Here is a 27,985-nt window from a genome sequence, read left to right as displayed (position 1 = left end):
GGTCCCAGGGGTAAACGCAGGATCCACACAATAGGCACAGCTGTGCCCCTCTGGAAACTTCATTCCTAAAGCTATAAACACATCTAAAACCTACACCACCAGGGCCCAGCCTGGATGGGCACCCAGAGAGGTATAAGGCCCAGGCATTTACTTCAATGACAACATTTTTATTGCTTTGGAGCAGACGTTTGGAGCATTTTGGAGAGTTGTAGTCAAAAGGCTTTCATGAAGGGAAGGGAACACGCAGTGAATTGCAGGTGAAGGAGCAAAGGCTTTGGAGGGATGGTTCTGCGTTTCCTCCTGGGCACCACTGCCAAGCAGCAGTGGCACATGGCAGGTGCTCCTGCAACATCGACTCAGTGGAGCCCACCAGGCTGAGGCTAGTCTAGTTAGGAGAGGTGCAGAGCAGGTGGCTGACAACTAGCTGAAGCGAGGGCGGTGGAGGGGTCACTGGGGTTCACCTGACTCGCAGGCTAGTAAACCCAGGATACAGGCACCCACTGTGGAGAGCTGCATGCCCGCTCAAAGGCCTCCTGCACTTTGGTCAGGGTTTCATCCACGCCATTATTGACCAGCGACAGGTCGAAGTAGTGTGCATACTGGCTGCGGACGGCCTCCGAGTCCTTCTGCAACCGCTGCAGGCTTTCCGTCTGTGGGGAGAGAGTGGGAGGGCAGCTAGCTGAGGCTGAGTCCGCTGGCTGGCAAGGGTTCAGGGCAGGGCATGCAAAGGCCATGGGGCGCTTAGTCCTGGGAGCCCATACCACGTGACCCCAACAGAAATCTAGAGAACTGCATGCACCTGTCCTGCCAGCTTCCTAAAAAACTGCACAGGGACACTTCCTTTCCCCACTAATCCAGGGCCAAAGATGAGGGGAAGCAGGCTGTCTAGGGATCCCTCGCCCACTGGCCAGCCATTTTGTACCTGCGGGCTACAGGGCTACCATGTTGGAAAAGTTCTCATGTGGCCATCAAAGAGGGATGCTGTGGTGGGGAACGAGGACACATTCCCCCACCCCTCCCCTTAGTCTGTCCACAACCACCCCACATGCCGCACTGCCTGCTTGGCTCTGGTGGAATCCAACCTGCACATGTTTGCCTCAGCTCACAATGATGGCTGGGAGGGCTACATGCTAGTCCACACCTGGCCATATCATGAGCTGCCACCCCCCCCAAACTCCACCCTCTTTCCCACCTGAGTGCCCTGGTCTGTGGGGGCAATAAACACGATGAAAGGTGAGAGTTCAGCCGTCCGGACGATCTTTAGCGTCTAGGGAGAGAGAGATGAAGGAAGAGAAGAGTCAGCCCTCAGCTCCAGCCCTCAGCCCCAGCTGGGAGCCAGCCCCGCACACCCACACCCAGTGGGACTCCACATGCAAGCTTGGCACCTGGGGCTCCACGTCCAGGATAGCGATCTGGCCCTGTTCGTGGATCTGGAGCACTGTGGCGAATTTGGTGCCGAACATGTTGCCCTGGTAGCTGCCAAACTCCAAGAACTCGTTGGCAGAAATGCTCCTGGTCATCTCCTCTGTGGAGATGAAGTGGTAGTCCTTCCCGTCCTCCTCTCCCTTCTTGGGTGGTCGCGTGGTGTCTGTGTGCAGGGTGGGATCAGAAGCTGAGGGGTTGTCCCCTCCTGGCCACTGAGAAAAGATGGGTTTCTCCCCACCCCAGCTGCCAACACTTTGGCCATGTCAAGGAGCCCCCATGTTTACTCGAAATGTGCCCTCAGTGCTTCTGACATGTGCCCTGAACACGCCTCTCACACCCTCACTGTTTGCAGCCCAAACTGCAGCCGGACCCTGTGTTCTGGCCTGTCTCGTCTCCACACGTGGTGGTCAGCAGCCCCTCCCTGGGAGGCGGCAAACATGCTCAAGTGTGATCGCCTCACTGCTCACCCTGCTCCCCTGAAGGGGTCACCGGGGCTGTTTGTGCCTTTCCTGGCTATAGCAGTTCTCGGCCAGGCCCCAGAGCATCCTGGGTGTCCCCAGGATCTTCCAAGGGGGGCAGACAAGTTGTGTCAGGACCAGAGTGATAGCAAAGCAAGGAGGGCACTTGTCCTGCACGCTGCTGACCTGGGTTTGATCCTCAGCATCCCACAGGGTCCCCACAGCCCACCTGGAGTGATCCCTGAGTACAGAGCCAGGAGGCAGCCCTAAGCACCACCGGGGTATGTCCAAACTCAAACCAAACTGTGTCCATGAGCCTAGAGAAGCCACTGGGAGGACCAAAAGGAACCACAAGTAAATTCAGAGAGGACAGGGGGGTGTTCTGAGCATGGCAGGCCACTCTGCACTCCCAGCCTTCTCTGAGGGAAGCAGGTACCTGAGAAGAGGCTGCCAGGCTAAGCAGCACTTCTGAAGTGTAGAGGCGAGCCTGGTGGGGGCAGGACCAAGCCAGGGGACAGTGGGAGATTCAGGGGCCACTGGAAAGAGGCATTCCATGTTTGTTTGCTAAAAGAAGGGACATTTCCGGGGCTGGCAGATGCCTGAGCACAACTCCGAACTCTGCAGGTCGGCATGGTCTCGAGCACTGAAGGGGTGTCCCAGACCCCAGAGCCAAGAATGACAGTGACCCCGAGGGGCCTGTCTCACGTGGTCAACTTGAGTGTCTCAGCTGAGACAGTGCAGAGAGCAAGAGAGCAGTGTGGGTGTCTTGTCGGCATGCCAATGGCAACACAGTTTTCTAAGTTACCTTGGATTGGTTTTGGTTTCTTCCCTTTGAGCCACACACCTGGTGGTTTTCGGGTCTGGAGTCCGGGTCAGCCATATGCAAGACAAGTGTCTTACCCTCGGTGCCCTCCCCAGGGCCAATGCTCATGTTATGTTTCATCTATTTTGGTTTGGGGGCCACACTCAGCTATGCTCAGGGTTTACTTCTGTCTGTAGTCAGGCACCTGCCTGGAACCGTCCTGTCTCGGCGCTGTGTTTGGTTCTAATCCTCACAACTGAACACTGAAGTCAAACACTGTTGCTCCTAATTTTCCCCAAGGTCCCCAGAGCTACTTACACGGGGCAGGGTACACAAACTTCTCGGGGTTCTGGCGGATCAGGGCGTTCTTAATGTGGCTACGCCCCACACCACTGGCACCTACAGAAGGAGAGAGGAACTTGGAGAAGATAGCCCCGTGGCCCTGTCCCAGTGAGTGTTCTCTTTCTTTCCCTGGGGACTACCCTGCTGTAAGGAGCTGGCCGTCGTGAGGACAGCTCTGCTTGCGAAGGTAGTGGAAGGGAAGGAGGCAGTGTCTTTGCTGGGAGCTTGCTCAGTTCTCCAACACCCATCCCCTAATTACCCGACAGGCACTGGGATAGTGGGCAGCTCCGGAGATGAGCTGCCCTTTCCCCTTGTCCAGCTGCCAACAGAGAGCTCCCCACACACAGTCAAATGCAGAGCCCCTGCCTGGGTACCCCGAAGCCAGCCAGCCAGACAGAAGGTTCAGTCTGCTCGGGGCCAAGCTCAAACTCCAGCCCAGGGAAGGAGTCCCTCTGGGGTTCTTGGGAGGCTAAGGACATTGAGGCATTACCTATCAGCACCAGAGTCTTCCTCTTGAATGCAGGCAGGCGGACAACTTCTTCGTAGGAAACCACATCCAACTGGTCAAAAACTAGAGACAGGAAAGCGAAGCCACTCACTCCCAGGGCTGAGGACAGGCTGTGGGTGTGAGCCGTCCACAGACAGGGGATAGCGGGATTATAAGTCACAGAGCCGCCTGGCCCCAGTTCAGTTAGGAAAACTTGGGGTTGGCATCCAGCTTCTGAGTGTGTGAGCAAAGCAGCCCCAATGTAACGTGCCCAGGAAGAGTAGCAGGTACAGAGGAGTCTGCGCCGGCCTGGCCCTTTAGGCCTTGCTCGCCTGCTTTCTGCAGCCCCGTCCATCTGAACTCAGTGTGGCTCTGTGCATCAGTTCTTCAGACTCAACATTTTTCTCATTTGGGGACCCCCATAGTCACCTCTTCGGAGCCCCTCACTCTCACATTTTCTCCCACTTTCTATCTCCCCCGGTTCCAGGGCCCCAAAGAATGACACTTCCAGTGCTTTCCTTCTGGCACTGAACCAGTTCTCAAGTAAATGCCAAGAGACAGCGCACTGTCACCTCACACCGTGACAATAGCTGTCCTCAAGAGGGCAGCAGACAACAGGTGTTGGCGAGGCTGTGGGGAGAAGGGCATCCCATGAGGAAAAGGTCGGGAGGTTCCCCCAAACACTAGGACTTAAACCGCCTGGTGACCTACAGTGCCACTTCTAGCAGCTCAGTCCTGCAGCTGGTCACTCTGGCAGCTGTGGCACTAAGAAGGGCAGAGCCACAAGCAAGGGCTGGAAGTTGAGGAAAATGTGTGGGGCTGGGCAGGCCAGGGCCTTTCTTACACTTCTGGGCTACAGGAGCAGCCACCAGGAAAGACACAAGCACTTACTTGAGCTGTGCTTGGCCAGGTACTTGTCCTTGTACTTCTTCTTCTTCCCGAAGGGGCTGCAGCTTGGCGCTTCACTTGGAGCAGACTGCGCCATGCTTGCCACTCGCCTGTGGAAAGGGGCGCGCCCAGCCGTCAGTGGACTCCCTTCCTGGCAGCCCAAACATCTCTCTTCAGACCTTCCTTCGCCAGCCACAGAAGACAATGGGGAACGGGGAGCGGGTACACAGGGTGGGCATGCCTCTCTCTGCACGCCTGCTTCCTGGGTCTCACAGCAGACCCTGTTCCCCACCGCAAAGAGCATTGTGCCATTGGTCAGGCCACAGATAACCCTTGCTCAGGTCACAGATGTGCTGCAGCCCTGTGCCACACATGGACACACAACTCATGCCACAGTGCCAGATACTGTCTTCGTGGTGCAGCCATGCAATAAGACTGCTTTGTGAGCTCAGTTCATTTTGTTTTGTTGTGAAGGGCCATACCACCCAGCGGTGCTCGGGCTTACTCTTGGTTCTGTGCTTCGGGATTATTCCTGGCAGGGTTCAGATCATGAAGTGCACAGGATGGAACCCATCAACCGTGTGCCAAGCTAGCACCTTAGCTGTCTGGCCTTTCAAGCCCAGTTATTTTTTTTTCTTTTGGGGTCACACCCGGCAATGCACAGGGGTTACTCCTGGCTCATGTACTCAGAAATTACTCCTGGCGGTGCTCAGGGGACCATATGGGATGCTGGGAATTGAACCTGGGTTGGCCGCGTGCAAGGCAAACGCCCTACCCGCTGTGCTTACTCCAGCCCCTCAAAGCCATTTTTTTTTTCTTTTTGGGTCAAACCCGGCGATGCTCAGAGGTTACTCCTGGCTCATGCACTTAGAAATTACCTCTGGCGGTGCCCAGGGGACCATATGGGATGCTGGGAATCGAACCCGGGTTGGCCACGTGCAAGGCAAACGCCCTACCCGCTGTGCTATCGCTCCAGCCCTCAAGCCCAGTTTTGAAGGAGTGCTAGCTCTGGCCTTGTCTGAAATCTTCTGGCTCCACTCTCCCACAGCTGGCCTCTGAAATGGGACCTGCTCCCCGGCCTGCCAGCAGGGTGCACTGTTCTTCCCCACTTGCCTCTGCCCCCATCCCAGCCCTGCCACAAGGATACTGGAACCAGGACGACAGTAGGTTTGAGCTGCAGGGCCGCTGCAGGTTCCCTTGCCTACCACCAGGCTGCCTGGCCCCTGTCCGGCCCGCCCCACCAAAGCGGCTCACCACTCTTGCAGCTCAGGAGAGGGGATGAGGCCCGCTGACTCGGCTGAGGAGCCCTCCACCAGCCCCTGCCACCAGTTGCTGTCGTCCTTGTTGATGATCTGGATGATGTCTCCAGTCACAAATTTCAGCCCTGCCTCCTTACAGGGGATCAGGTTGTCCTTCTTGGGATCATAGTCAAACTGCGCCCGCATGAACATCTGTGAAGAAGACGGGAGGTCTGCCGGCATGTCTCCCAGCACTGGGTCCCATGCCTGCATCACACGACCCAACAGCATCTCTAGGTGTGCCCCCCACAACAAATGCAACAATAATGGCAGGACAAGGGGGCTCGGAAAGAGGGCAGAAGGTTTTATCCTTGGCACCAGAGGGTTGGGCATGACCTCCAGGCACTAGGTAATAACCCCAAACCCAAACAATAATAGCAATAACATAGCAGCAACAATCAACAACAATAATAAAGAATGGCAGTGGTAGCTTTTAAAGAAAACTTGGCAGGGTGGAGTATGGACTGAATCATGAAGTGAGGCCAGGGGTCAGTCAGCCTTGAGGGTGTCCAAGAACAGAGCAGCCACATCAGAAACACCTGGGGTACTGTGAGCGACTGTCCGGAAAGTCTGTCAAACATGATGAGTGCACCTCTAGGTCTGAAAATGTTGCTCCTCGGGACCCTACGGACCACTTCTACATTCAGGTTGTCAGTTCCAAGACAGAATGAAGGATGTTGCCCACTACGCTCTTGACAACACCGAACTACTGGCAATGGCCTCGAATCCCAGAATGTTGTATTGGTGAGGTGTGGTGTTCTACCAACTCAGCCCTATACCAACACAACCATCCTTCACAACCTCCACAAACACTGCGCTGAACAAGCAGTGAGATCGCCTAAAATGAACACAGTGCCTACGCAAGCCCAGCACTTCCGGGTAGGCACAGAAAACCAATTTTTGGTTTTCAATAAATGATTTCAATTTCTCCCCAGGGAGCTCTGGTGCAAATATTAGGGGTGCAAGTGAAAGAAAGGAAAAGAAAGAACAGAAATAAGGGAAAGAAAATTAGTTGGGAGGATCCACAAACAACCACCGGTTCCTGAAAGATGCATGCAGTGCAGCCCCTTTGCTGTGCAGATTTCTAGGGCAGGGCCCATCCTGCAGCTGGGCTCAGCATCAGCCCCAGCACTAGCTGTGTGGCTCCACCACGTCCAGCAAAGCCCTAAAGAACCATGATTTCGCAGCACAAAACTGAAAAGGGGGCCAGTGATATAGAAGCTATGAAAGAACATGCCCCCATTTTTTAAAAAAACCTCTCCCTGCCACATACACACTCAGAGAGAAAACTTCCCCCCAAGAGTTCAAAGCAAAGCAGGTGCGCAGGTGCCAGGAAACAAGGCCTACCTCTAAACCTTCCCAACTCACTGAACAGACAGTGGGACACAGGTCAAAGGGTCTGTCTGTGCCAGAGTGCAGACACCAAATTTCTCCAAATCCATAAGAGGATGCTTGTCTCGAGGAAGGCACCAAAGAACAGGGACCAAGAGAAGCTTCCTCTTATCTCCTTTACCAGAGAGATGCAAATCAACTCACAGCATGCAACCACCAACGACACAAGTGGGAGGGTATGGGGCCCCGGAAACCCAAGTTGCTCTTGGCAAGGGGGCTATGGGCTTTGGGTAAAGGTCAGCCAACTTCAGCCAGAGTGAAGGGACCTCCAAGGTGTCCAAAATGCACACTTGCATGCACCCAAACATGTGCTCAGGGTTCAGGGTTCGGGGTGGATGCTTGTGTCAGGGTCCCAGAGCTGCAACCTGCAGCCTCTTATCAGCCCTTTGAGTACAGGTGCAAGAGCCCCATTGTGTGGTGACAACCTGGGCTCACCAAGCGCCTTGACCAGATCTTGGAGCTTTGCCTGCAGGTGGCACCATGGGACTTAGGGTCAAACACGTCCTGTGCTCCTTACTGGAAATTCTCGCTTGTGTATTCGGCCTCATGCAGGCCTCATCCAACGTTCACTAAGAAATGAGATGAGGCAAGGCCTGGGAAACAGCTAAGCACATGTGCTGGGACCAGAGTTGGACTCCAACTATCACATGATCCCCCAAGCATCTCCAAGCATACATAGCCCTGCAGGCCCCAGCACTGCCAGCCCAAGCACTGAACCACTGAGCCAAATACCATACGGGTTGGCCTCCAGCCTCTGAGCTCTGCTCGGGAGACCCCCACAAAACACAAAAGAGGAAAGTGAGCAAACAGAAACTTTGGGGTGATTGGTAAAGCAGGGGGACCCAGTTTCCCTCCAAACAGCTGTGCACATGGCAGCCTCACAGGTCCTTCCTTTCTTGCCCATCTACGGCACCACCCAACACTGGGCTTCCTTCTAAAACTCTTCATGGTATCTGCCGATCTGCCTGCTGAAAACTGGTATCACTCACATATTTGTCTCACATTCCTTGATGCCTGGTAATATGGGTTACTTTTTTCATATGGTCAGTGCCCACTGCATTTGCCTCCTGCCCAAATCACAGAGAAGGGTGTCACGTACCTGCAGCGCAGGAAGACGATTGTGCTGACTGGGAATGACTTTCAATGAGATGATTCCTTTAGTTTCTTTCTGTTGAAAACAAAGGGGAAAGCAAACTATAAGGGAAACCAACTTAGATGGTTTGGGGTTTTGGAAAGCCATTTCCCCCTCAAAGTCTTTTCTCCTCAAGTTCCAACATGGAGACTTAGAACGAATAATGGAACAGAAGCAAATGTTCTTCCACTCCATGCTTGAGCCTACAAGGTTGCTATGTGCACTGGAAATGAGCCCTTGTCCACAGGTCTACTTCATTCTCCACACCAATGAACACACAAGACTTATACATCCACAGATTCTTGTCACACATTCACATATTCATTTTATTTGTACTTCAAATTTTTGTTTCGGAGCCACTCCTGGCCACACTTGGGGACCATGAGGTGTCGAAGATTGAGTCTGGGGCTCCCACATGCTACTGATGTGCTCCAACTGGTTGAGATCTCTCTAGCCCTCGGGGGCACTTCTCATATGCATCCATATTTCTATCCTTCTGGAACCTGGACATGGACCTAGAGTCTGGTCCCCACTCTGCCCTTTCATCCCCTTGAGCTGTCTCTGGTCTCTGTGATGGCTTCTATCAAGAAGGAGGCTGTCCCCCAGGCAAAGCTCCATCACTCAAGGGACTTGGTAGACAGACTTCTGGGGAACTGCTCCAAGATTCCACCCTTCCCATTTCTTCCTCAGAAGTGCTCCTGAGGCTGGCTGCCAGCTGTCCCCACTGCTATCTGCTCCCCCAGGCATCTGTGAGCCCATCACTGTACATCACTGCAGTTTCATTTTTCTAAAATATAACCCCAAGCCACAAATACAGAACCAAGCATACAGTGATGGCACTTTACCAAGTGACATCAAAACATTCTGCCTGGCATTCTGGTGAGCAACGCAGCCCAGAAAATGCTCCGGACCTGAATTGGGGCCAACAACACCGGGGAGCCGGAAGGAAGAGGTGCAGCCAGCACACCTTCTCCAGATGGAGCCCTGGCGACACTGAGCAGCAACTAACACGGCTCCAGGATTCGGGACTGGGACACATCCGAGCCCCGCGGCCGCTAATGCTTTAGACCTTTCCTAAAACCTGAAAACATATAATCTTTTAATGGAAAACTAATTATCAAATGCTTCCTTAATAGGGTTATCTTGTTTGGGGGTATAACTCCTACAACAATAGTGAGTTTTGTGTTGAAATATGGAACGTAATCAAGGTGAAGAGAAAATGAAGTGAAATTCATCAGTTATACAGTTAGGGTGGGGGGTGGGGGGTATACCGGGGATTTTGGTGGCAGAATATGGGCACTGGTGAAGGGATGGTGTTTGAATACGGTATAACTGAGACATAAACCTGAGAACTCTGTAACTTTCCACATGGTGATAAAATAAAAAAAATTAAAAAAAAATTCTGCCCAAATCCTATGCTAACTTTCCTTTGAAATTTCATGCATAGGAGCAGTATTTCACTGCTGCTTTACTTCAGCACTGTACTACCACAACCACAGCATCTGCTCTAAGAAATGGGATGATAGGACAGGGTTGCAGGTGCTTGCCTTCCCTGTGGCCAAGCCCAGTACTGAGTATCACCAGGAGTCAATCCTAAGCACAGAGCCAGGAGTAAGCCCTGAGCACAACCAGGTGTGGCCCCAAACACTACCCCCACAACAGAAGGGTTAAAAAAGAAAATAGGATTACAAAAAAAAAACACACAGAAAAAACTTTGAAGGGGGAAGTCAAAGTGGGTAAGTTCAAAGCTGGAGGGTGAGGGACCCAGTGCTTGGAGGACGAGTGGACTCAAGGAAATGATGGTACACGATGCTTGGTGCCCGCCATACCCTGTGGGAACGCAGGGAGAGTTCTAAGTGTGTTCCATGAACACCAGTGAGAAAGGAAACACCACACTTCTGTCTCTGCGGGTGGAAGCCAGCCACAGCCTGAGACTCACTCATGCTCTAACACAGTTCTGCTGCAGAGGCAGTCCACAAACCTGATTCTTCATACATGTCAAGGGGGGTTCACACTATCCCAATGCTTCTTTTAAGGTCTGTGGGTTATCTGGAAGCACACTGTGTGATTTCCAGGTATCTTTCTGCTCTGATTTTATAAATCAGTGTCCCTTGGTCTGACCTGAACTCTATCTTTTAAAATTTTATTTTCTTTTTATAAGGCTGTTCACAATATTTGATTACATTTAATATTCAAATACCAATCCCACCACCAATACACCTTCGCATCACCATTATTTCGAATGTTTTCATCCCAAATCCCAAACTCTGCCCCCAAAGTGAAAGCAAAATAATCTATTTTATATTGCTTGTTATGAATAATTTGCTAAAAATGATCCAAAAGAGGAAAGTGGATGAAGATTGTTGTATTTCACCCAGGCGCCATGAAGCCCTTTTATAAGATATTAGTAACATGTTGTTAAAGGTTGACCCAATGGAGCCAACCCTGGCAGCCAAAAACCTCCAAAACTCAACCACCACCATGCTCACGGCTGCTCTCCACATGCTCGGATGAGCCTCACCCATGAGTGAATGTATTCCTAGACTGCGCGACATCTCATACTTTACACCACTGCATACCAAGAGTAGCACACCACATTTGATGGGGTTTAAAGTAGAAGACAGTGAATCTTAGGGAGAAATATATTTATACAGATACACATATGACCTAGACTCTTAAAGTGTGCTAAAGCCCAGGGCACCATTCACCCCGGACAACTGGCACCAGTGCTGGAGCTGCGGGCACAAGTCTTGCCATGTCACCACAGAGGTGCTGGAGAAACAATGACCACACACACCTCCACAGGGACAAGGGCCACTTCAAGTGACTCGGTGAGATGTCATGATGCCATGGGTGTTATGGCTTGTTTCAGCCATTTATTCTGTGAAACTCAGAATGCTCGTTTCTTGCACACAGGAAAGGGAGGCTGCAGTCAGTCCCCTCAGGTAGCTGCAATGCTTTCACCCAGAAAGGAGGCCCAGAAAATACCTACCATTGCCTTCTGCAGCTGGTCCACTGAGTGGTTGGTCACATTCGTGCCATTGATCTCAAGGATCTCATCCCCCACATGAAGGGAACCTGCCACAAGATGAAAACATCAGTCCCCAAAAGAACAGGGTTGAACAAGAACTGGCCATGTAACTCGACACCCCAGAACTAAAGCAGCGAGCTGGCATGTGCTGTGCAGCAGACTGTGACGTGCTTGGCCCTGCTGCCACCCATGAGGGCTGGCCCCAACAATGGGAAGCTCCTGGCAACTCCGGACAGGACCATCCCGGGTGCTCAGCACTCCGCGGCCTGATGCCAACAGTACTCTTTGCTCCCAGCAGATGCCACGTGGTTAAAGGCCCCACTTGCTAACACATGGGGAAGTTACTCAACGCTTAAAACTCAGTACTTGGGCCACCCTCAACCACATACTAAACTCTCTGGGTTTACTTTTCTGATGCTGGGGATGGCACTCAAAGCCTCACCCATGGGGAACAGGCCCTCAAACACTGAGTCGAGGCCCCATAGTGCTACTTCTTTCCTTCTTTTTAGTTGTTCTTGATTTTGAGCTACACCTTGCAGTGCTCAGGGGTTACTCCCGTCTTAGTGCTCAGCAGCTGCTCCCAGCAGTGTACAGGCCCTTAAACCCCTACCCCCCCAATTCTTAAATTGTGCCTTCTGTTTAGAATGATTTGTGGGGAGTGTCAGGTGGGGCTCAGTGTGGCATGAAACTGTGGTCAACTATTGCTCTCTTCAATCCCCCCAAAGTGCTGTCTTTTCACAATGTTGAGAGAACAGATACTTCAATACCATCCACCTTGACACCAACACAATTTACTAAAGGATGCCTTGAAAAATCGCTGGCAGCACAACACGAAGAAAATAGTAATGACCAATTTGGCACCCACTGGCTCAGTATGCCATTTCTTTACCACTGCATATTCAAAGTAGAAAAGGCACAAATAGTCACTAGAAGGAAACGGTGGTGTGAGAGTGTTGGGACTAAGGGAGACAGAGTGGCATGGGCAATGCATCCTAAACTCTCCTCACACCATCATTGGGAGCGACCACTTAAAGGCACAAAGAACTCTTGGCACTCAATCACGCATGCATGCATGCATGCACACAGCAAACTGGAAGACTAGATGCTTTCTGTCTCTCATAAGGGCCTGGAACAGGGAACACGCACTTCCGGCTAGACAGGACAGAGCCTAGTCCTCTTACCTTGTCGGTGGATCATGCCACCGTGCAGAATTCGGGCCACAGTGCAGGACTGCTTGTCATTGAGTTTCAAGGTGATTCCCTGCAACAGAGACAGTGCACAGTGAGGGAGCTGAAGTTCTTCCAGGGAAGCTTCCCAGTGCTCCAGCAGCTCACTGCTGAGGAAGACAAGCTCTAGGTGGAGCCTTGTGCCAGTGACCTCTGGTGGCCAATGACTGTGGGGTGGAGGGAAAGCAGTGGGTGGGGCGAAGACAAGGTATTACCATGGGCTCCTCGGTGACTTTCTCAAACTGGATGAGTCGCACCTTCCGCATGTCCTTGGTCTGGCTTGGGCTCCCGGGGGCAGCAGATCCGTTGGTATACATGTCCTCAGTTGCAGCATTCAACTGGTGTGACACAGCCTGGTGGGAAGGACAAAGCAGTGATGTGAGAGGCGCCCCTGCTCAACCATAACAACAGTTCTGATGTCTGGACACCAACGCTTCCTTCCTGCTCCGTGGTCCCTCTCATAGCAAGGCAGTGCCCACATGTGCACAGTTTTCTGCAACTCACAGACACACCCTGACTGCCCTTGCTGGGGGACTGTGTCCAGCGGCTACCAGGAAATGGCAGGTCCTCACATGGTGCACGCACACACGTGTGCATGCTCTCGAGTAAAGATGAGGACTGTAGCAACAGTACAGCAGGTAGGGTGCTGGCCTTGCATGCAATCAACTTGGCTTCCCTCTCTGGCACCTTACAGTGTCATCTGAGTCAGGAATGATCCCTGAGCAAGCACAGAGCCAAGAGTAAGCCCTGAAACACAGCCAGGTGTGACCCAAAAAACAAAACCAAAAGCAAAACAAACAAACAAAAAGATGCAGCGGGAAATGGAGGCGGCGCAGGGGTCAGCTGCAGGGAGAAGGAAGCGGGCTTGCCAGGGTCACGCTGCCCTGGACGCCATTCAGGCTGTGTGTCTCTCTCCAGTACTTCCAGCACCTCTCAGGCTACCAGGACATTAGGTACTGAGGACAAATCCCCTCTCATGATGAAAACTACTGATCAGCACCCCAATCTTGAAGACAAGAAATCAGGTCAACTTCCACTGATAAAGGGCCAGTCCCCTGTATAATATATTTGGGATGTGGCATTGGTGGGGGTGGGGGCAGAGTGGGCCCCTGCACATGGGCCCCTAAGCCTCCACTGCTTTCTGCAAAGCTGCCAAACCTCCTTTCTATGCCAGACCCAGGCCCTGAGGAGTGCTGAGTGCTCTGAACATGCTGCTCAACAAGCAAGTTCTGAGAAGCAAAAATCCACTGGGCCTCAGTGACGTGGACCAGACAAAGCTGTCTGACATGGGACAGCAAAGATCCCTCTGCCAGCAGAACGCAAAGCAAAGAATGCATGCACAGGGAGCCAGGCATGCAGCTCAGTAAGGCCTCAAGGGTGGTGCCCAATCAGGGTGTCCCCCACCCTGTGAGGAGCACAACCAACTGTGCGTACCCTGGACACGGCGACAGCAAAGGGAAGGGAAGGGCGAGAAGAATGCCTGCTTGTTGTATGGTGCCACTGAGGTAGACAAGGTTGGGGGAGAGAGTAATCTTCTGAACAGCCAACGGTGATGTGGTCCAAATACCAACTGACTGCCTCCTCCAGGCCGCCGGGGGACTAGCAAAGCCAGGGAAGGCTAAGTGCAGCACTATGGCCCTGGAGCAGCCAAGACTGCTTTTCTCTAGGAGTCCAGGGCTCCTTGGAATCTTTCTGAACAAGTCCTGGTGAAGCAGCCGGTGCTATGGGCTAAGAACTCACACCACGGGAAAGGCCAAGTGGAAACCTTAGAATGTGCCTCCCCTCCCCCCAGAAAAACTGTTCCACTAGAAGCAACATGGACACTGAAGGGGGGAAGGGGCCTACGGAAGACTCCATCTGGTATCTGGGTACATGAATTCCAGCCGCACCCAGGATTGACCCATGTGGGGCTGAGTGGGTCCCATCTGGGGAAGACTTGGGAGCCAGCCAGCATCAATGCCACCTAGCAGACTGTCCATGATTGATCTAGTCATTACCCCACACCTACACATCCATCGTGCCATCTCTGCGTCCATCTCTCTCCCTTCCTGGGACATGCCCAGCAGCCTACGCAATGGTCTGAGACAGATATTCCCAACTTATGTGGCCTTTGCAGGTAAGAGTCACTCAGCTCCCCCTAGAAATCAGCCTTCTTTTAGCAAACAGAGTCCTCCAATTGCTCCCAAGGCTACACTTGCCCCCTGGATTATTCAAGCACCCCCCTGGGAGGGCAAGCCACCCATTTTGGGAAACACTAATCTGGAGAGAATGAGGCCAGATGCTCAGAGACAGGGAGGTGTGGGGGAGAGGCCTGCGGGCGTGCCGTGAGAAACCACAGTTGGCAACCCTTGCGGGGCTCACAGCCGAGTCAGCAGGAGCATGGAAGGCCAGGGAAGGGCATGGCCTGCTGTGGGGGTTCCAACGAGGAAAGGTACAGGGGAAGAGAAACTGCCCCGGGGAGTCCCGCATGACCCTGTCATGTGGCAGGGCTCTTACAACAGAAAGGTCAAAACCAGAGACAACTCCCAGCCCAGGGCTAGCTGCACACAGCTTCCAGTCCTCTGTGGAAGATGCGAGGAGTGAAGGTTCATCAGGAAGAGTGAGCGTTCCGTGAGGAAACACCAAGTTGGGACAGAAGTCCTCTTGTCAGCAAAAATGAGTGGGAAAAAGAGCCAAGCATTCCGGCGAGCCGGCCCCGTCCCCGCTGGGCGAAGCTATGAAAGCAACTCATCTGCACTGGGGGGCCGTGGGCCAAATGCACTTCTGCCCCCATATGCACACCCTGCACCCAGACACCTGACTCACAGGAACTAGTGGCAGGATTGGGCAGTGTAGGCTACGCATGGAAGTGTCCGGTTTGCCTTTCGTACAGGGGCTCCCCTGCTGTCAGAGGTCTGGCCCGGGGCACCAGGCCAGCAACAGAAACACCCACCACCTGCCTTCTGGGCTTCTGCAAGCTGAAACGCAGCTGAGTAACTCAGGAAGCGCCGTCTTCCTCAGCCACAGAAAGGAAGAGTTGGGTCTTCCCAGTAGGACGGTGGGGGGCAAGCGTGGACCACCACACCGAGAGTTGCTAAGAAGCAATGAGATGGCTCCTGAATCCTCAGAAAGGCCACTAGAAACAGTCAGCATGCAAACTCTCCTGCCCACTCCATGTTCCCTTCACTTCCCACAGGCTAGTATACCAACAAGCTCTCCAGGACCAAGGCAAGGAGAGCTTTCCTAAGCCATGCTGGTTAGGGGTCAAGTTGGTAACTCGCACTGGTACCAGAGAGAGGACAGCGGGGAAGGCGATAGCCTTGAACACAGCCAACTTAGGTCCGATCCCCAGCATCACCTGGAGTACCCTAAGCACTACCAGGGGTGATCCCTGAGTACAGAACCAAGAGTAAGTCCTCCCAACACCTGGGTTACAAAAAGAAATCAAAAACTAGCAACCAGTACTTGGGAACAGAAGCCCACACAAAAACGAAGAACACAGGGCCAGGGATAGGGGTGGGGTACGTGCCTGGCATGTGCAGGGCTATGAGTTCAAATATCCCCCCAAGCACTCTCAGGAGTGGCCCTGAGGGTCTCCAAACACCACAGTCCCCAGAAGCACTAGGTGTGGCCCCTTGGGGAAAAAATGCAAATAGTAGGAAGTCAACATGGATGAAAGATTTCAGTCATTTTCTGGAAGTCAGAAAGCAGATGCAGGAACTGATGAGGCAGAGGTGGGGCGGACCAGAAGTGGTCCTCTAGAAGCCCCTAAAGTGGGTGAGGGAGAGACAAGGCTTGGGGTGAAAACAGCTCCACAAAGCTACCCGTCAGCCATGGGGTCCATTTGGACAGCAGGAAAAAGGGATAGGGTCAGGCGCGTGCACAGCTGCCAGCAACATGCAGCCCTGGCTTCACTGGGCTCCCTGCTGACACCAAGATCTTCAGGGATCTGGAAGTGACAAGTGAGCTGCAGCTGTCAGGTCAGCAGCCAGCTGTAAAAATGTCTGAACCACTGGCTCCACCCACAGACAAGGGAGGATGGTAGCTGCAGAGCAGACTGCCATGGTCTGCAGGACACAGGATTCGGGGCAGTGAGCATTGTGTCTGTGACCAAGGTGGCAGGGCGAAAGCAGTGCAGGAAAGGGACACCATGCTCTCTGCCTGAGGAAGTGCAGCGAGAACAGTGTGTAACTGAAGGTAACCGACACAGCAGAAGTGGCCAGTGGATGTCCACAAATCTATTCTCTTCCAACCACATTTTTCCATTCAGAAGCAGGATTTACTGTGGTAGGGTGCAATGCAATGCGGATGGTTGAGTGCTGGGGTGGAGAGCAGGGACTGGGGGATCAGCTGAGGCTTCCAGGAGTCAGTACGGGCCATTTGTCCAGACTCACAGGTCAGGATGTATCTGACCACGGCGCCATCTGGGACAAGCCGCTGTGCAGCCACATGTCTTTAAACCCATCTGCATTAAACTTGGTAAAGACTCTCTATTTAGAGACACAGATATTCTGGCTACCAGGAAACTTGAACATGGCCCATCAGAGAACCTCGATCACATGTTCCTTGTTCTGCAGTTTGGTGCAGATGGACATGATAACTTGGCCAATGTGGATCCTGGCCACCGTGCCCTGAGGTTTTCCTAGGTCCCCCGCATACCTGTTTGGAACCTAGGATTGGGCCCAAATGAGAGAAGATAGGAAAGTCCAGGGAAAAGGACTGTCTGCAGGGCCCCTTATCAAGCCTGTACAAGCCACAGACTGCTACCCCAGACACTGGGCCCCACGAGGCAGAGAACGCAGTCAGCTTAGTTGCTTACACTCTGACCACATATTCTGGCCTAGGATGGTGCACATCAGCAGAGTCCAGCTGTGCAAAGACATGGTGCAGCCTGGAGGCCATGTGGCAGGAATTAGTTCGGGTGTCCAGGAGGATGCACACACATTTTGTGCTATACCTGTGGCACCCTGGCCCAGGGGGGCTATGGCACCTGGGACACCACACTTCTTCCACACAAGTGGCTTCAGTCACCACCTCCACATAACTGACACTAAAGCGCGTGACTTAGTAAGAAGGACACTCATGGCAGAAAAGCACAGGTTCTTGGCTAGAAAGCAGCTTAAAAGGAAGAATTAGAAGGAACCCACCAACAGTTTCAAGAATCAATGAGCTCAGTTACAAGACTCAGGACAAAGTGGGTACACATATGTCAAGGAACCAACTAGAACCCAGAACCCATGATGCAGAAAGGCTAAGAGGACTCTGACAAGGAGGCTCTTCAATAGGGGAAGGGCAGTCCTTCTCACTACATGGGGTAGTGGTGGTTGCACCCCAATGAGCAAGAAGAAACTCAGACATAACCTTACACCTTAAAATGAACCACAAACTTAAAGCATAAAATGCCCAAACCTTTCAGAAGAATAGCAGAAGAAAATCATGAGGATCTTGAGCAAAAGAATGGTTATTACCTATTACCAAAGCAGGATCATGAAAACAAACAACAACAAAAAGATGAATCAATCCCCTTCGCAAGGGGACCCTCTCCTTCTGTGAACACAACAGCCATGTAAAGACAAGCCACAGATGGACATGGAGAGTATCATGCTGAGCAAATGAGCCAGAAGAGGGACAGATATAGAACGACTGCATTCATTCATTTGCGGTATAATATAGTAGAAGACTAATATCCAGGGACAGGAAAAACAGTGGCTAGGAGGACTATCAATGGTTGGAATCAACCACAAGTGTGTGTGTGGGGCACAGAGTAGGAAAGATAGAGAAGAGACCAGTATGACTATAACAGTTGAAAATGATCATGCTGGACAAGAACTGAGTGTTCAATGTAGGTAAAGGGATATTCTTGATAACCTTTCAGTATCTGCATTGCAAACCACAATGTGCATGAGAGAGAGATGGGAGAAGAAGAAGAAGAAGAAGAAGAAGAAGAAGAAGAAGAAGAAGAAGAAGAAGAAGAAGAAGAAGAGGAGGAGGAGGAGGAGGAGGAGGAGGAGGAGGAGGAGGAGGAGGAGGAGGAGGAGGAGGAGGAGGAGGAGGAGGAGGAGGAGGAGGAGGAGGAGGAGGAGGAGGAGGAGGAGGAGGAGGAGGGGAGGAGGAGGGGAGGGGAGGAGGAGGAGGAGGGGGAGAGAAGGAGGTGTTCGGGGGACCCTGTGCAGTATTGAGGGTCTAACCTGGGGCTGGGGGGCCAGAGACACCAAAGTAGGCAAAACAGTAACCTTGCTGTTACTGTTTGACTTTGGCACTAATCTGACCCTGGCACTCCATAGGGTCTCCCCGACCTCGCCAGGACTGATCCCTGAGTGCAAAGCCAGGAGTAAGCCCTGAGCACCACCAGGCAGGGCCCCAAAACAAAAATCAATTAAAAAACCCAGGGCCCACTGTGGGTAAAGCAAAGTGCCTTAACCCCTGTACCCACTTTTCGGTCCTATTGTGCATATTTTCCCCACACGTGTAGATCACAGGTTGAACATATAAAGCAAACAATTCAAAGACCACATGTTGAACAACCACTATAAAAAGTGAGGCACTCCCGGACTGGAGAGATAATACAGCAGTCACAGTGCTTACATTGCATGTGACAGTCTCCAGTTTGGTTCACGACACTGCCTGTGGTCCCCCAAGTCCTGCCAGGAGCGATCCATTAGCACAGAGCCAGAAGCAAGCCTTGAACACCACTGAATGTGGCCCTCAAACAAACAACAAAAAAGAATTCCTTTGTCAGACATCTGACCTCAAAGCACGAAATATAACTCAGGGGTCAGAGAGGGAGTACAGTGGGGGAAGTGCTTGTCTTGCATGCAGCTGACTCAAGTTTGCTCCCTGGTACCACATATGGTCCCTCAACCCCGAGCACAAAGCTCTGGGCAACACCAAGTGTGCTTTCCCCCACACACAAAAAAGGAACTATGACTCAGGACTTTCCTTGACTGTGACTTACAAAACCCTTCTGTCTCATTTGTGCTGAGAAAGTCAAGGGTGGTCTCAGGGAGAAATTCTGTGGGTTTATCAGCAACTCCTATTTGCATGTGCCATGTGTAGGTAAGGAAAGCGGCCATGGGCATAAAGTCCGGGTAGGTGGGCCTTATTGCTTTATGGTACGCTGTAATGGGCCACTGGTAATGCACGTATGAGGGTCACCTGAGTTTACAGGCCCAATGTTCCACACAAGGACAGATTAGAGGGTTCAAAATTGTGGACCTAGAACAGACAGAGCCATAAACTGGCACCTCTACTGCAGGTTCTTCTTATTCAGCTTTATTACAGAGATTGCTTTTAACATGTCAGCCTTTAAATCAAGGACTCAGCAAAGCTTTCCAGAGGCAGAGCACATTCCAGCCAGAAAAGTTCAAGAGTTACTCTCCCCAAGGTTGGCCTTTCCAATGTGCTTATCCATCAAGATGTCCTCTTGGTGATGACTGAGTCACTATCACACTCACGCAGAGTCTCAAATGATGACTAAGTAAAAAAGGGAACTTCAGCATGTGAACTGAAGCAGTTCAAAAGAGAAAGGCCTCCACAGCCAAGCACAGTTTTCTCTACCTCAAACATGTTCCCGAGCCATGCCCCCTTCCTGACATCCTGACTCAGCCCCTCCCTCAGCACTCCCCAAGAGCCATCTTCGGGGCAACTTCCAGCCTGCTCAGAAGGGAGCGTCTGCTGTTCCTGCATCTCCCGTGGGGTCAGCTTCTCAGCAGTCCCATCTTGGTGCAGAGAAGTAGGGTTTTGTAGATGGACGCTTCACTTGATGTCTGTATGTACACACGCTCAACACATTCAAACACACCAACAAACACACACACTCACATTCATACACTCAAACAGATACATACACACGGACTCATGTTCACAACTCTCACAGACTCACACAGACACACTCAGACTCCCTCATACACACACACTCACATTCAAAAGGGGATTTCTCCAATCTGTGGGCCCAAGACTAGATTAGGTGGCTCCTCCCTGGCTATTCTCAGGGGCTGGGGATGCCCAGTGCTTGTGGCCTGGCTGTGTGGTCTGCTGTTTCGGTGCGTGGTCTGGTGCTGGGGAGCCTGGGCCCCACCTGACGGTGCTCCAGAACCAGGTCTGTGCTCCAGCCCTGGGAGCTATGACAGGCAGCCCTGGAGTCAGGGCAGTTATGCCTCTGCCTTCTCTCAGCGCAGGCTGAAGAGACATCCTTCATTTGTACATGGCACCCACAGGAAACACTATGCGGGCAAGGCACACTGAAAGGGTCTGTCTCCCAGCAAACTTCAGGGAGTCTTTGACTCTGTGCTGGGGCCCCAGGTGGCGGCCTTGCTCACAAACAGCGAAGCAACCTCACAGAGTGAGTGGGTGAATGGTGAGGTGGGGACTGGGGAGCAGGCAGGAAGTTCCAAGGCAGCACTGCAAGAAGCTGGCCATGGAAGAGGGGCAGGCCATGTGCCGTGAACCCACACCCTGTCTTCCTGCCACACATGAAAGGGGCATGCGCCTCCCTCCCACTCTAGCAGGGACCGGGTCCTGCTAACAGCTCGAACTACAGTTGGTTGGTCCATTCACCTGCCACCTGGTAGCCCCCTCCCCTACTATTTTCACATCCCCACAGGCAGGCAGGCAGGATTCTGACTTGCTTGTGGGCCCAAGCACTGCAGTGACGGTCTGCTCAGTCGTCCTCCTGAGATGAAGCCCACACAGGGCCACTCTGCTCCCGTGCTGACCCCCAGCCGACTCCACCTGATGGGGAAGTGATGAGGACGTGGCCTGAACCCCAGCGAAGGCAGGATAAAGGTCAAAGGGAGTGGTGTCCGCAAGGCAGTGGGTACTTCCCGGGTGACCTGGGCAGAGGGGCTACGGCAGTGATCAGAGGCACTGGAGTGGGGACCCAACAGACTGGGTGCTGCACTGTGCTCCACAGCCCCTGGGCCTTTAATCCAGGGCAGTACTGGAGGGGCAATCAGGCTACAGACCCCTGAAGCAAAAATCTGCTGCTGCGAGGTGTGGTTCAAAGGGCAGAAGCAGGCACTCAAAGGAAGTTGGGATTAGAAAAAAGAGATGAAAAACATGCTCGGCAGGGGGCTGGGCCAAGAGGGGTGAAGAGAGCAGAGAGCAGGGCAACTGACGCTGGAGCCTGCCGCCCAACAGTCGGCTTGAGAGCGAATGAGAGTGAACAGTGAGCGTAGGAAAGAACAAACATTTGTTCAGCCTACTGTCAGGCTCTTGGCCAACTGCTTCCACATGGCGCCCTGGACCAGGCCCGGCCAAGGAGGCCAACCAACCGCACAGGGCAGAGATGCAGCTGAAGCCCAATCTTGGCCAGGAGAAGATCCCAGAGCACTTGGGGGGAAAGCAGGAGAGATGCTAAGAACACCTGGTGCTCCAAAACCTGAGAAAGAGCTGCACTGTTAGCCAGCACTGAGAGGGGCTGGCAAGGGCTGGGAGAGAGCCAGGTCAGAGAGCGAGGGTGTTCGGGCAGGAACTCACTTATCCTCTGACTGTATCCGTGGCAAGCCCCTGGCACCCAAGCCGAGCCTCTGAAGCTGCCTCTGCCATGTGACTTACATACCTGATGCCTGGCACACACGAGGGCTTCTCGGTCCACGAAGACACACAGGAAAGACCGTGATTCCACGCGGAGAGAGAAACGGACGTGCTGCGGAGTGAGAACTGCCCGAGAGCAGCTCCTGAGCGTGCAGGTGATGCCTTTCACAGGAACCCCACCCCTGTTGCGTCACTGCTCGGAGGCGCCCACTCGGCCGGTGCCTGTCTGAGGTTAAAGGGCTCCGGGGCGGTCCAGCGCGGCCCGGGCGGGGTTCATGGCTGGTGCTGCCAAGCTCCGCTGGAGAGTGAGTGAGCGGAGGCTCCTTCCCTTGCACGTCTTGTGCCCACCAAGCTCCGTGAGTACGCACATGTCCACAAGGCTAGGTTTCATTGCCAAAAGATGGGAGGGGCAAGTACATCCCTGGAAATGCCAGACAGCCCACGATGCTGTGTGCCAGCGCAGAGTCAAGGACACAAAGCAGGGTCGGGAAGCTTCTCCACATGGAGGAGAAAAAAAACCCCTGAGGAACCAGGAAAGATAGCCCCATGCCTGGTAGTTTCTCCTCTGGTTCTCTAATCTAGACTGTTGCTTTCTATTCCCCAGCCTTGGGGGCATTTTCCTTCCACCACCCGCTTAGCAGCCTAGCCCAGAGTTTGAACAATCTCTTCCTCACTCTTACCTTGATACTCCAAATCCTTGGCTTTGGGGGCTTTGGGCTACACCCAGTGGTTGTCAGGGGCTGTTCCTGATGGTGCTCAGGGGACCGTGTACAGTGCCAGGGATAGCACCAGGGATAGAGCACAGGGATATATTCCCCGTACTCACTGCTGCATTCTTCACGGTGTGTGGGGGGTGGTTGTTTGGTTTTGGGGTACACCCACCAGTACACCTGGGTTACTCCTGGTGGCTCTGGGCGGGGGGGGGGGCAGGCATATGGAGTGCCAGGAATCCAACTCAGGTTGGCTGTATGCCTGCTGTACTATCGCTTTGGACCCTGCACTTCTCAGTTTAAGCAACACGGCTTGGGGAGGAAAAGGTCTCCAGCACTGAAATGCCTATTGATTTGGTCTTTCTAGGCCTGTAGCCTTTCGGCAGCCTCTTCAAACAGTTCTGATGGTCACAATTGGCGGTGGGGTGGGGATCCTTATTTTTCTAACAATAATTATCAGCTTCAGAGGTCAAGAGCGCTAAGGTCAGATCAATGTGTGATCGGGGACATTGCTCTAGACGTGAACACCTAATTTGGCATCAAACAATGAACTAAATGAAACAACCTCACACGTTTCAGCCTGGGAAAAGTCTAATCTGCAAGCCCTAGTGATCATGAGCCATCCAGCTTCTCAGTGTGAAAAGCAAAGCCCTCCAGCCCCTGGGAGGGAAGATCAGGCCAGGGGTCAGGACAGCTGAGTCCACAGCACGTCCTTAGACAGCGGGGAGAGAACTAAAGCATAAAAATCTATCGTGCCATGGGGGCTGGAGCAACAGCACAGCAGGTAGGGCGTTTGCCTTGCACGCGGCCGACCCGGGTTCGATTCCCAGCATCCCATATGGTCCCCTGAGCACCGCCAGGGGTAATTCCTGAGTGCAAAGCCAGGAGGTAACCCCTGTGCAATGCCAGGTGTGACCCAAAAAGAAAAAAAAAATCTATCGTGCCATCCTTCCCTGAAAAGGGAAAATTCCCTCCTCAAATAAAATGATCAGATCCAAGTCTGAAGAAGAGTTCTTTCTCTGGCAGTATCAGGGAGAAAACAAACAACAATACCGCACTACCACACTGCCACTCGCTGCAGCCAGAGCTGAGCTGTGAGGTACAGTTACTGTGGCTGCTGCAAAGATTTTCTAGAAAACTCAGGATGTGTTGCAGCAGTCTCTGCACGTCATTTCCTCTCTGTGGAGAGCCGAGCCCTTGGGGAACAGGCCATCAACAACACCAGGTCCCACAGGCCCAGCTGTGGCAGACATGCCTGCAGCTGGCCACTCCTTACATCCCTTTTTCATTGCCCCAAGTGAAGCTCCAGGTCATGGGGAAAGAGCAGTTTCAGCTCAAAGAGAAGAGAAAAACCCAGGGTAAGCGCACACATGGGTGTTCTGGTGGAGAATAAGGCAGAGAGAGTCTGTAAAATCACTTTCTCCACGGAGGGAGATACACAAGTCTGTGGGAGAGGGGTGCTGTTCCAAACATGGCAAAATTCTTTCACACCATCACACAGACTGAGTGTGGCTGAGAGCCTCAGCATCTTTAGAGAAAGTTTCTGCCCGCACTGAGGCCTCTGCCACTTCATCTCAGCAATTCCATGAAGGACAACTACTGCACAATCCAACCTGAGTTGGATACCTCGCACTCCATATGGCCCCCAAGCCTTCCAGGAGTAACCTTGAGCACTACTGGGTGTGGCCCCCAACCAAAACATGCCCTATTTCTTGGTAGAGGTGGAAAATGATGCACTGATGGCCTGCCCTTTGGCAGTCACAGGGGTCCTTAGGTGCTTCAAGGCAAGACCCACATCCCCAGCACCCTCCAAGCATCTACATGCTCTTAGAGAAAGCTCAGGCACAGAGGGTTCAAGAAACTTGCCGAGGCCACACAGCAAGTGAGATGTAGAGTCCGGCGCTGCCAGCAAAGACGGCCAGAGCCCCAGAGGAGGGTGAACACCAAGGACAAGGAATCAGCAGATTAGGGTAAAGTTACCCCTTGCCATATGGAGATTCTCCTGCCTACCAATCTCCACCTTGGCAAATCTTTTTGCTTTCTTTTCCTCTTTTTATTTATTTGCTTGGGGCCCAACCCTACCCCCCGGCAGTGCTAAGGGTTTACTCCTGTCTCTGCACTTAGGGATCACTCCTGGTGGGGCTCAGAGACCATTTACAGTGCTGAAGATAGAACTTGGGTTGGCCACGTGCAAGGCAAGTGAGTGCCATATAATTTCTCTATGTCCTCTGTCTCTCTCTCTACCCCTTTCCCCCACCCTGTTCTACCCAGGACTTTGCAAGTTCTCATCTTCCTCCTTTTGCATACCCTTTAATAATGAAAAGAAACTGGCTGACAGACTGGGTTCTGTGTTTCAAGATACACAGCCCCCACAAATTGCTGTTCAATTGAGACTGCACTCACACCATGGTGGAGAGGCCTCTTTTGAAGAAGGCACAAGTCTGGGGCTGGAGCAATAGTAGAGTGAGTAGGACACTTGCCTTGCTCACGGCTGAGCCAGATTCTAGCCCTGGCATTCCATATGGTCCCCCAAGCACTGCCAGGAGTGATCCCTGAGCACAGAGCCAAGAGAAACCCCTGAGCATCGCTGGATATAGCACTACCCCCAAAACAACCAAAAAGGCATACGGCTTGGGTTGCCCATAGGAGCACATAGCTTCTGTGGGTCTGGCCATGGAGTTGAGAGGTGCTGACTGACAGGAACAGAGAGGAAAATGCCTGCAGACAGTGACCCTCCACGGATGAGATAGCCTGGAACATACAGAAGGCTTCTATCAAAAGCAGATCCCTGGGGCTAGACTGAGAGTGCAGTGGGTAGGGTGCCTTGTATGCAGCCAATTCAGGTTCAATCTCCAGTATCACCCCGTATGATCCCCAAGCCCACCAGGAGTGACTCCTGAGCCCAGAGCTAGGAGTAGCTCCTGAGCACGACTGGGCGTAGCCCCCAAACAAAAATAAAACAAAAAGCAGATCTCTTCCCAGGATGCTTGGAGGAGGGCTAAGTGCCAAGGGTCATAAGGGAACTTTCTGGAAGTAAGCAAATAGTCTAGATCACTGCTGGCTTACATCACTGAAGGCACTGGTCAAATTTCATAAAACTGCAAAATTACAGTTTTGAGTGATGCTGCATGTGATTTATACCTCAAAAAAGCTGCCCACAATACACTTCATAAAGACATTTTGGGAATAACTGAAGGTTCTGCCAAGTGGACTCATTGTGGGGTAGAGAACAACTGGACAGCCGAGCTTGTTTGGGACCCTGATTCCTCCCTGGTGCACACTCCCTGCCTGGCTTCCCAGTAGCCATCATGAGTGATGTGTGTCTTCCTCACATGGTGTCCCTGGTTCTGCACCTAAGCCCAGACTCTGGCTTCCAGCCCCATCAAGACAGACAGGTGCGAAGGCTGCGCCCAAGCCTGTGTAACAGCCACAGCAGTGTGGAGGCTGTGTTCCCTCGGTCTGTCTCTGCAGATGCAAAGCTGCGCCGGTGCTGTCTCTGTTTCCTCCAGTTCATACCACGCTCCCTGTGTGCAGGATTTTCTGAATTTGGCAAACCTTTCGGAGGACTCCTAGATGAGGCATTGGAAATAAAAACGCTAAGGGTGAAACAACCCTGACCTGGAAGAGACAGCTCACATTCTAGGAAAAGAGAGGCAGTGTCGCCTGCCTGACTTAGTCTCTCTCGGGCTCTGGAACATTCTCTCCGGCTACCCCATCACCAGGTTGGAAGGAAGGCCTGGCCACAGGAGGGTGGACTGGCTGATGGCTCCATCTGGGAGCGGGTTCCCAACGCGGATAAGCTATGCCCCAGGGCCTCGGAGTGATAACCACAGTGGTGGGTCCCACCCAGAACTAGGCGAAAATGATGGCAACGAGGAGGGCCACGGAAGCCCCAAGACAGCCCCCCACACCAGCTCTCCTCCGGCGGTCTCTGAGCCTGGGCATCAGAGGGGTCGGGAGGGCAGCTCCGGGCCCTTCGGTCTGGAATCCACCTGCCCCTGCCCGGGGGGAGTGTGTGTGTGTGCGTGTGTGTGTGTCGGGGCGGGGGTCCTGGCTCCGTAGCGGGGCAGCGCGCACTCTCCGGGCAGTGGCCCCGCAAGCCCCTCTGCCAGGCAAACGGCAGCCTCGCCATCCTCTCTGCGGCCGGGTCCTGCGAGTCCTTCTGGCATCCTGACTTCTCCATCCACCGAGAAGTTTCCTGGCCCCTCGGCAGCGCTCTCCCCGGGCCTCGGCCTGGGCGGTCCCGCCCGGAGGGGCGCCGCGGCGCCGCGACCCCCGCGCCCCGCGCCTCCCCCGCGGCCTCCATCCCGCCGCGGGCCCGCTGCCAGGGCGGCGCCGCAGGGGGGAAGCGGGCGGCCTGGCGCCAAGTCCCGCCCGCGCGCAGCCCCCGCGGCCGCGCCGCCTCACCTCGGGCCGGCTGCGCTTCTGCAGCAAGTGCTCCAGGTAGAGGTCGGAGAGCGCCGTGCGCATGCTGCCCCCGCCCTCGCCCTCGCTGGCCTTCAGCGTCATCGGGTCGCGGGGCTGCGGGAAGCCGGACGGGCAGAGCCGGGAGCTCGAGGACAGGGGGCCTGCGGGGCGCGGCGAAGGCGGCAGAGGCGGCGGGGACGCGGCGAGGCCGGGCCAGTCACCACCCCGCAGGCGGCGCGCCGGGCGGCCGGGGGCGGAGCCCCGCCCTCGCCCCGCCCCTGCCCGCCCTCGCCCCGCCCTCGCCCCGCCCCGCCCGCCCCCGGCTCCCCCGCCCGCCCCGCCCGCGGGCCCCCGGAGAAAGGGCGGCCGCTTCCCCTCGCTCGACCCCGACACGAACGCGAGCCCCGGCAGGCGAAAATGGCCCCGGGCTGCCGGGCTGCGCCGCGCGCGGCCCGCCCCCGCCCCCGCCCGCAGCGAGCCGCGCGACCCGCCTCTCCCCACATTCCTAGAGCCCCACGAGGCTTTTGGAAAGACTCCTCGGGCGGTGCTCACGGCTTCCAGCACTACGTGCGGGTCGGGCGGGCCGCGTGGCAATTCTACACTGGGTCAGATCGCCACCAAAATCTCCCTGATCACCCCCCTCCCGCAAACCCGCTGGCCGGTGCTCTATTTTCGTGTGCCTTGCTTATCTCCCCATCTCAGGGCGGCCGCCCGCCGTGGGCTACTCCTCTGACTTACTCCACTTTGCCTCCAGCACCCTGGAGCTCCACCCCTGTTGTTCGAGCCGGAATGCTGCAGGAACTTTGGAGGCTCCGGGAGAGCAGAGGGACCCAGCCCGCCTGCGGAATTCTAAGCGCTGCGGGGCATCCAAAGG

General features: G+C 53.8%; 1 protein-coding gene across 1 annotated transcript; it reads right to left on the bottom strand.

The window, feature by feature from the left end:
* Positions 1-146: 146 nt before the first annotated feature.
* MPP1 (MAGUK p55 scaffold protein 1) lies at positions 147-27,391 on the bottom strand. Its single transcript, XM_055122881.1, has 12 exons — positions 27,112-27,391; positions 12,697-12,834; positions 12,437-12,515; positions 11,217-11,302; positions 8,192-8,260; positions 5,657-5,853; positions 4,406-4,512; positions 3,518-3,598; positions 3,004-3,084; positions 1,386-1,588; positions 1,193-1,267; positions 147-650 (listed from the first exon to the last, which is right to left on the bottom strand). Exons 1-12 carry the CDS (start codon positions 27,211-27,213, stop codon positions 474-476), a joined length of 1,395 nt encoding a protein of 464 aa, XP_054978856.1. The 5' UTR covers positions 27,214-27,391; the 3' UTR covers positions 147-473.
* Positions 27,392-27,985: the final 594 nt, after the last annotated feature.

This window comes from Sorex araneus, chromosome X (assembly GCF_027595985.1).
Source record: "Sorex araneus isolate mSorAra2 chromosome X, mSorAra2.pri, whole genome shotgun sequence".
Lineage (NCBI taxonomy): Eukaryota > Metazoa > Chordata > Mammalia > Eulipotyphla > Soricidae > Sorex > Sorex araneus.
The sequence above is the reverse complement of the archived record's forward strand: the minus strand, read 5'-3'. Positions and strand labels throughout refer to the sequence as shown.

Coding starts and splice junctions, on each gene's coding strand:
- MPP1 (XM_055122881.1), bottom strand. CDS start 27,213: ATGACGCTGAAGGCCAGCGAGGGCGAGGGCGGGGGCAGCATGCGCACG. Junction 11,303..12,436: donor TGGCATGATCCACCGACAAG/GTAAGAGGACTA, acceptor ATCTTGTGGCAG/GTTCCCTTCATGTGGGGGAT. Junction 8,261..11,216: donor ACCAGCTGCAGAAGGCAATG/GTAGGTATTTTC, acceptor TGTTTTCAACAG/AAAGAAACTAAAGGAATCAT.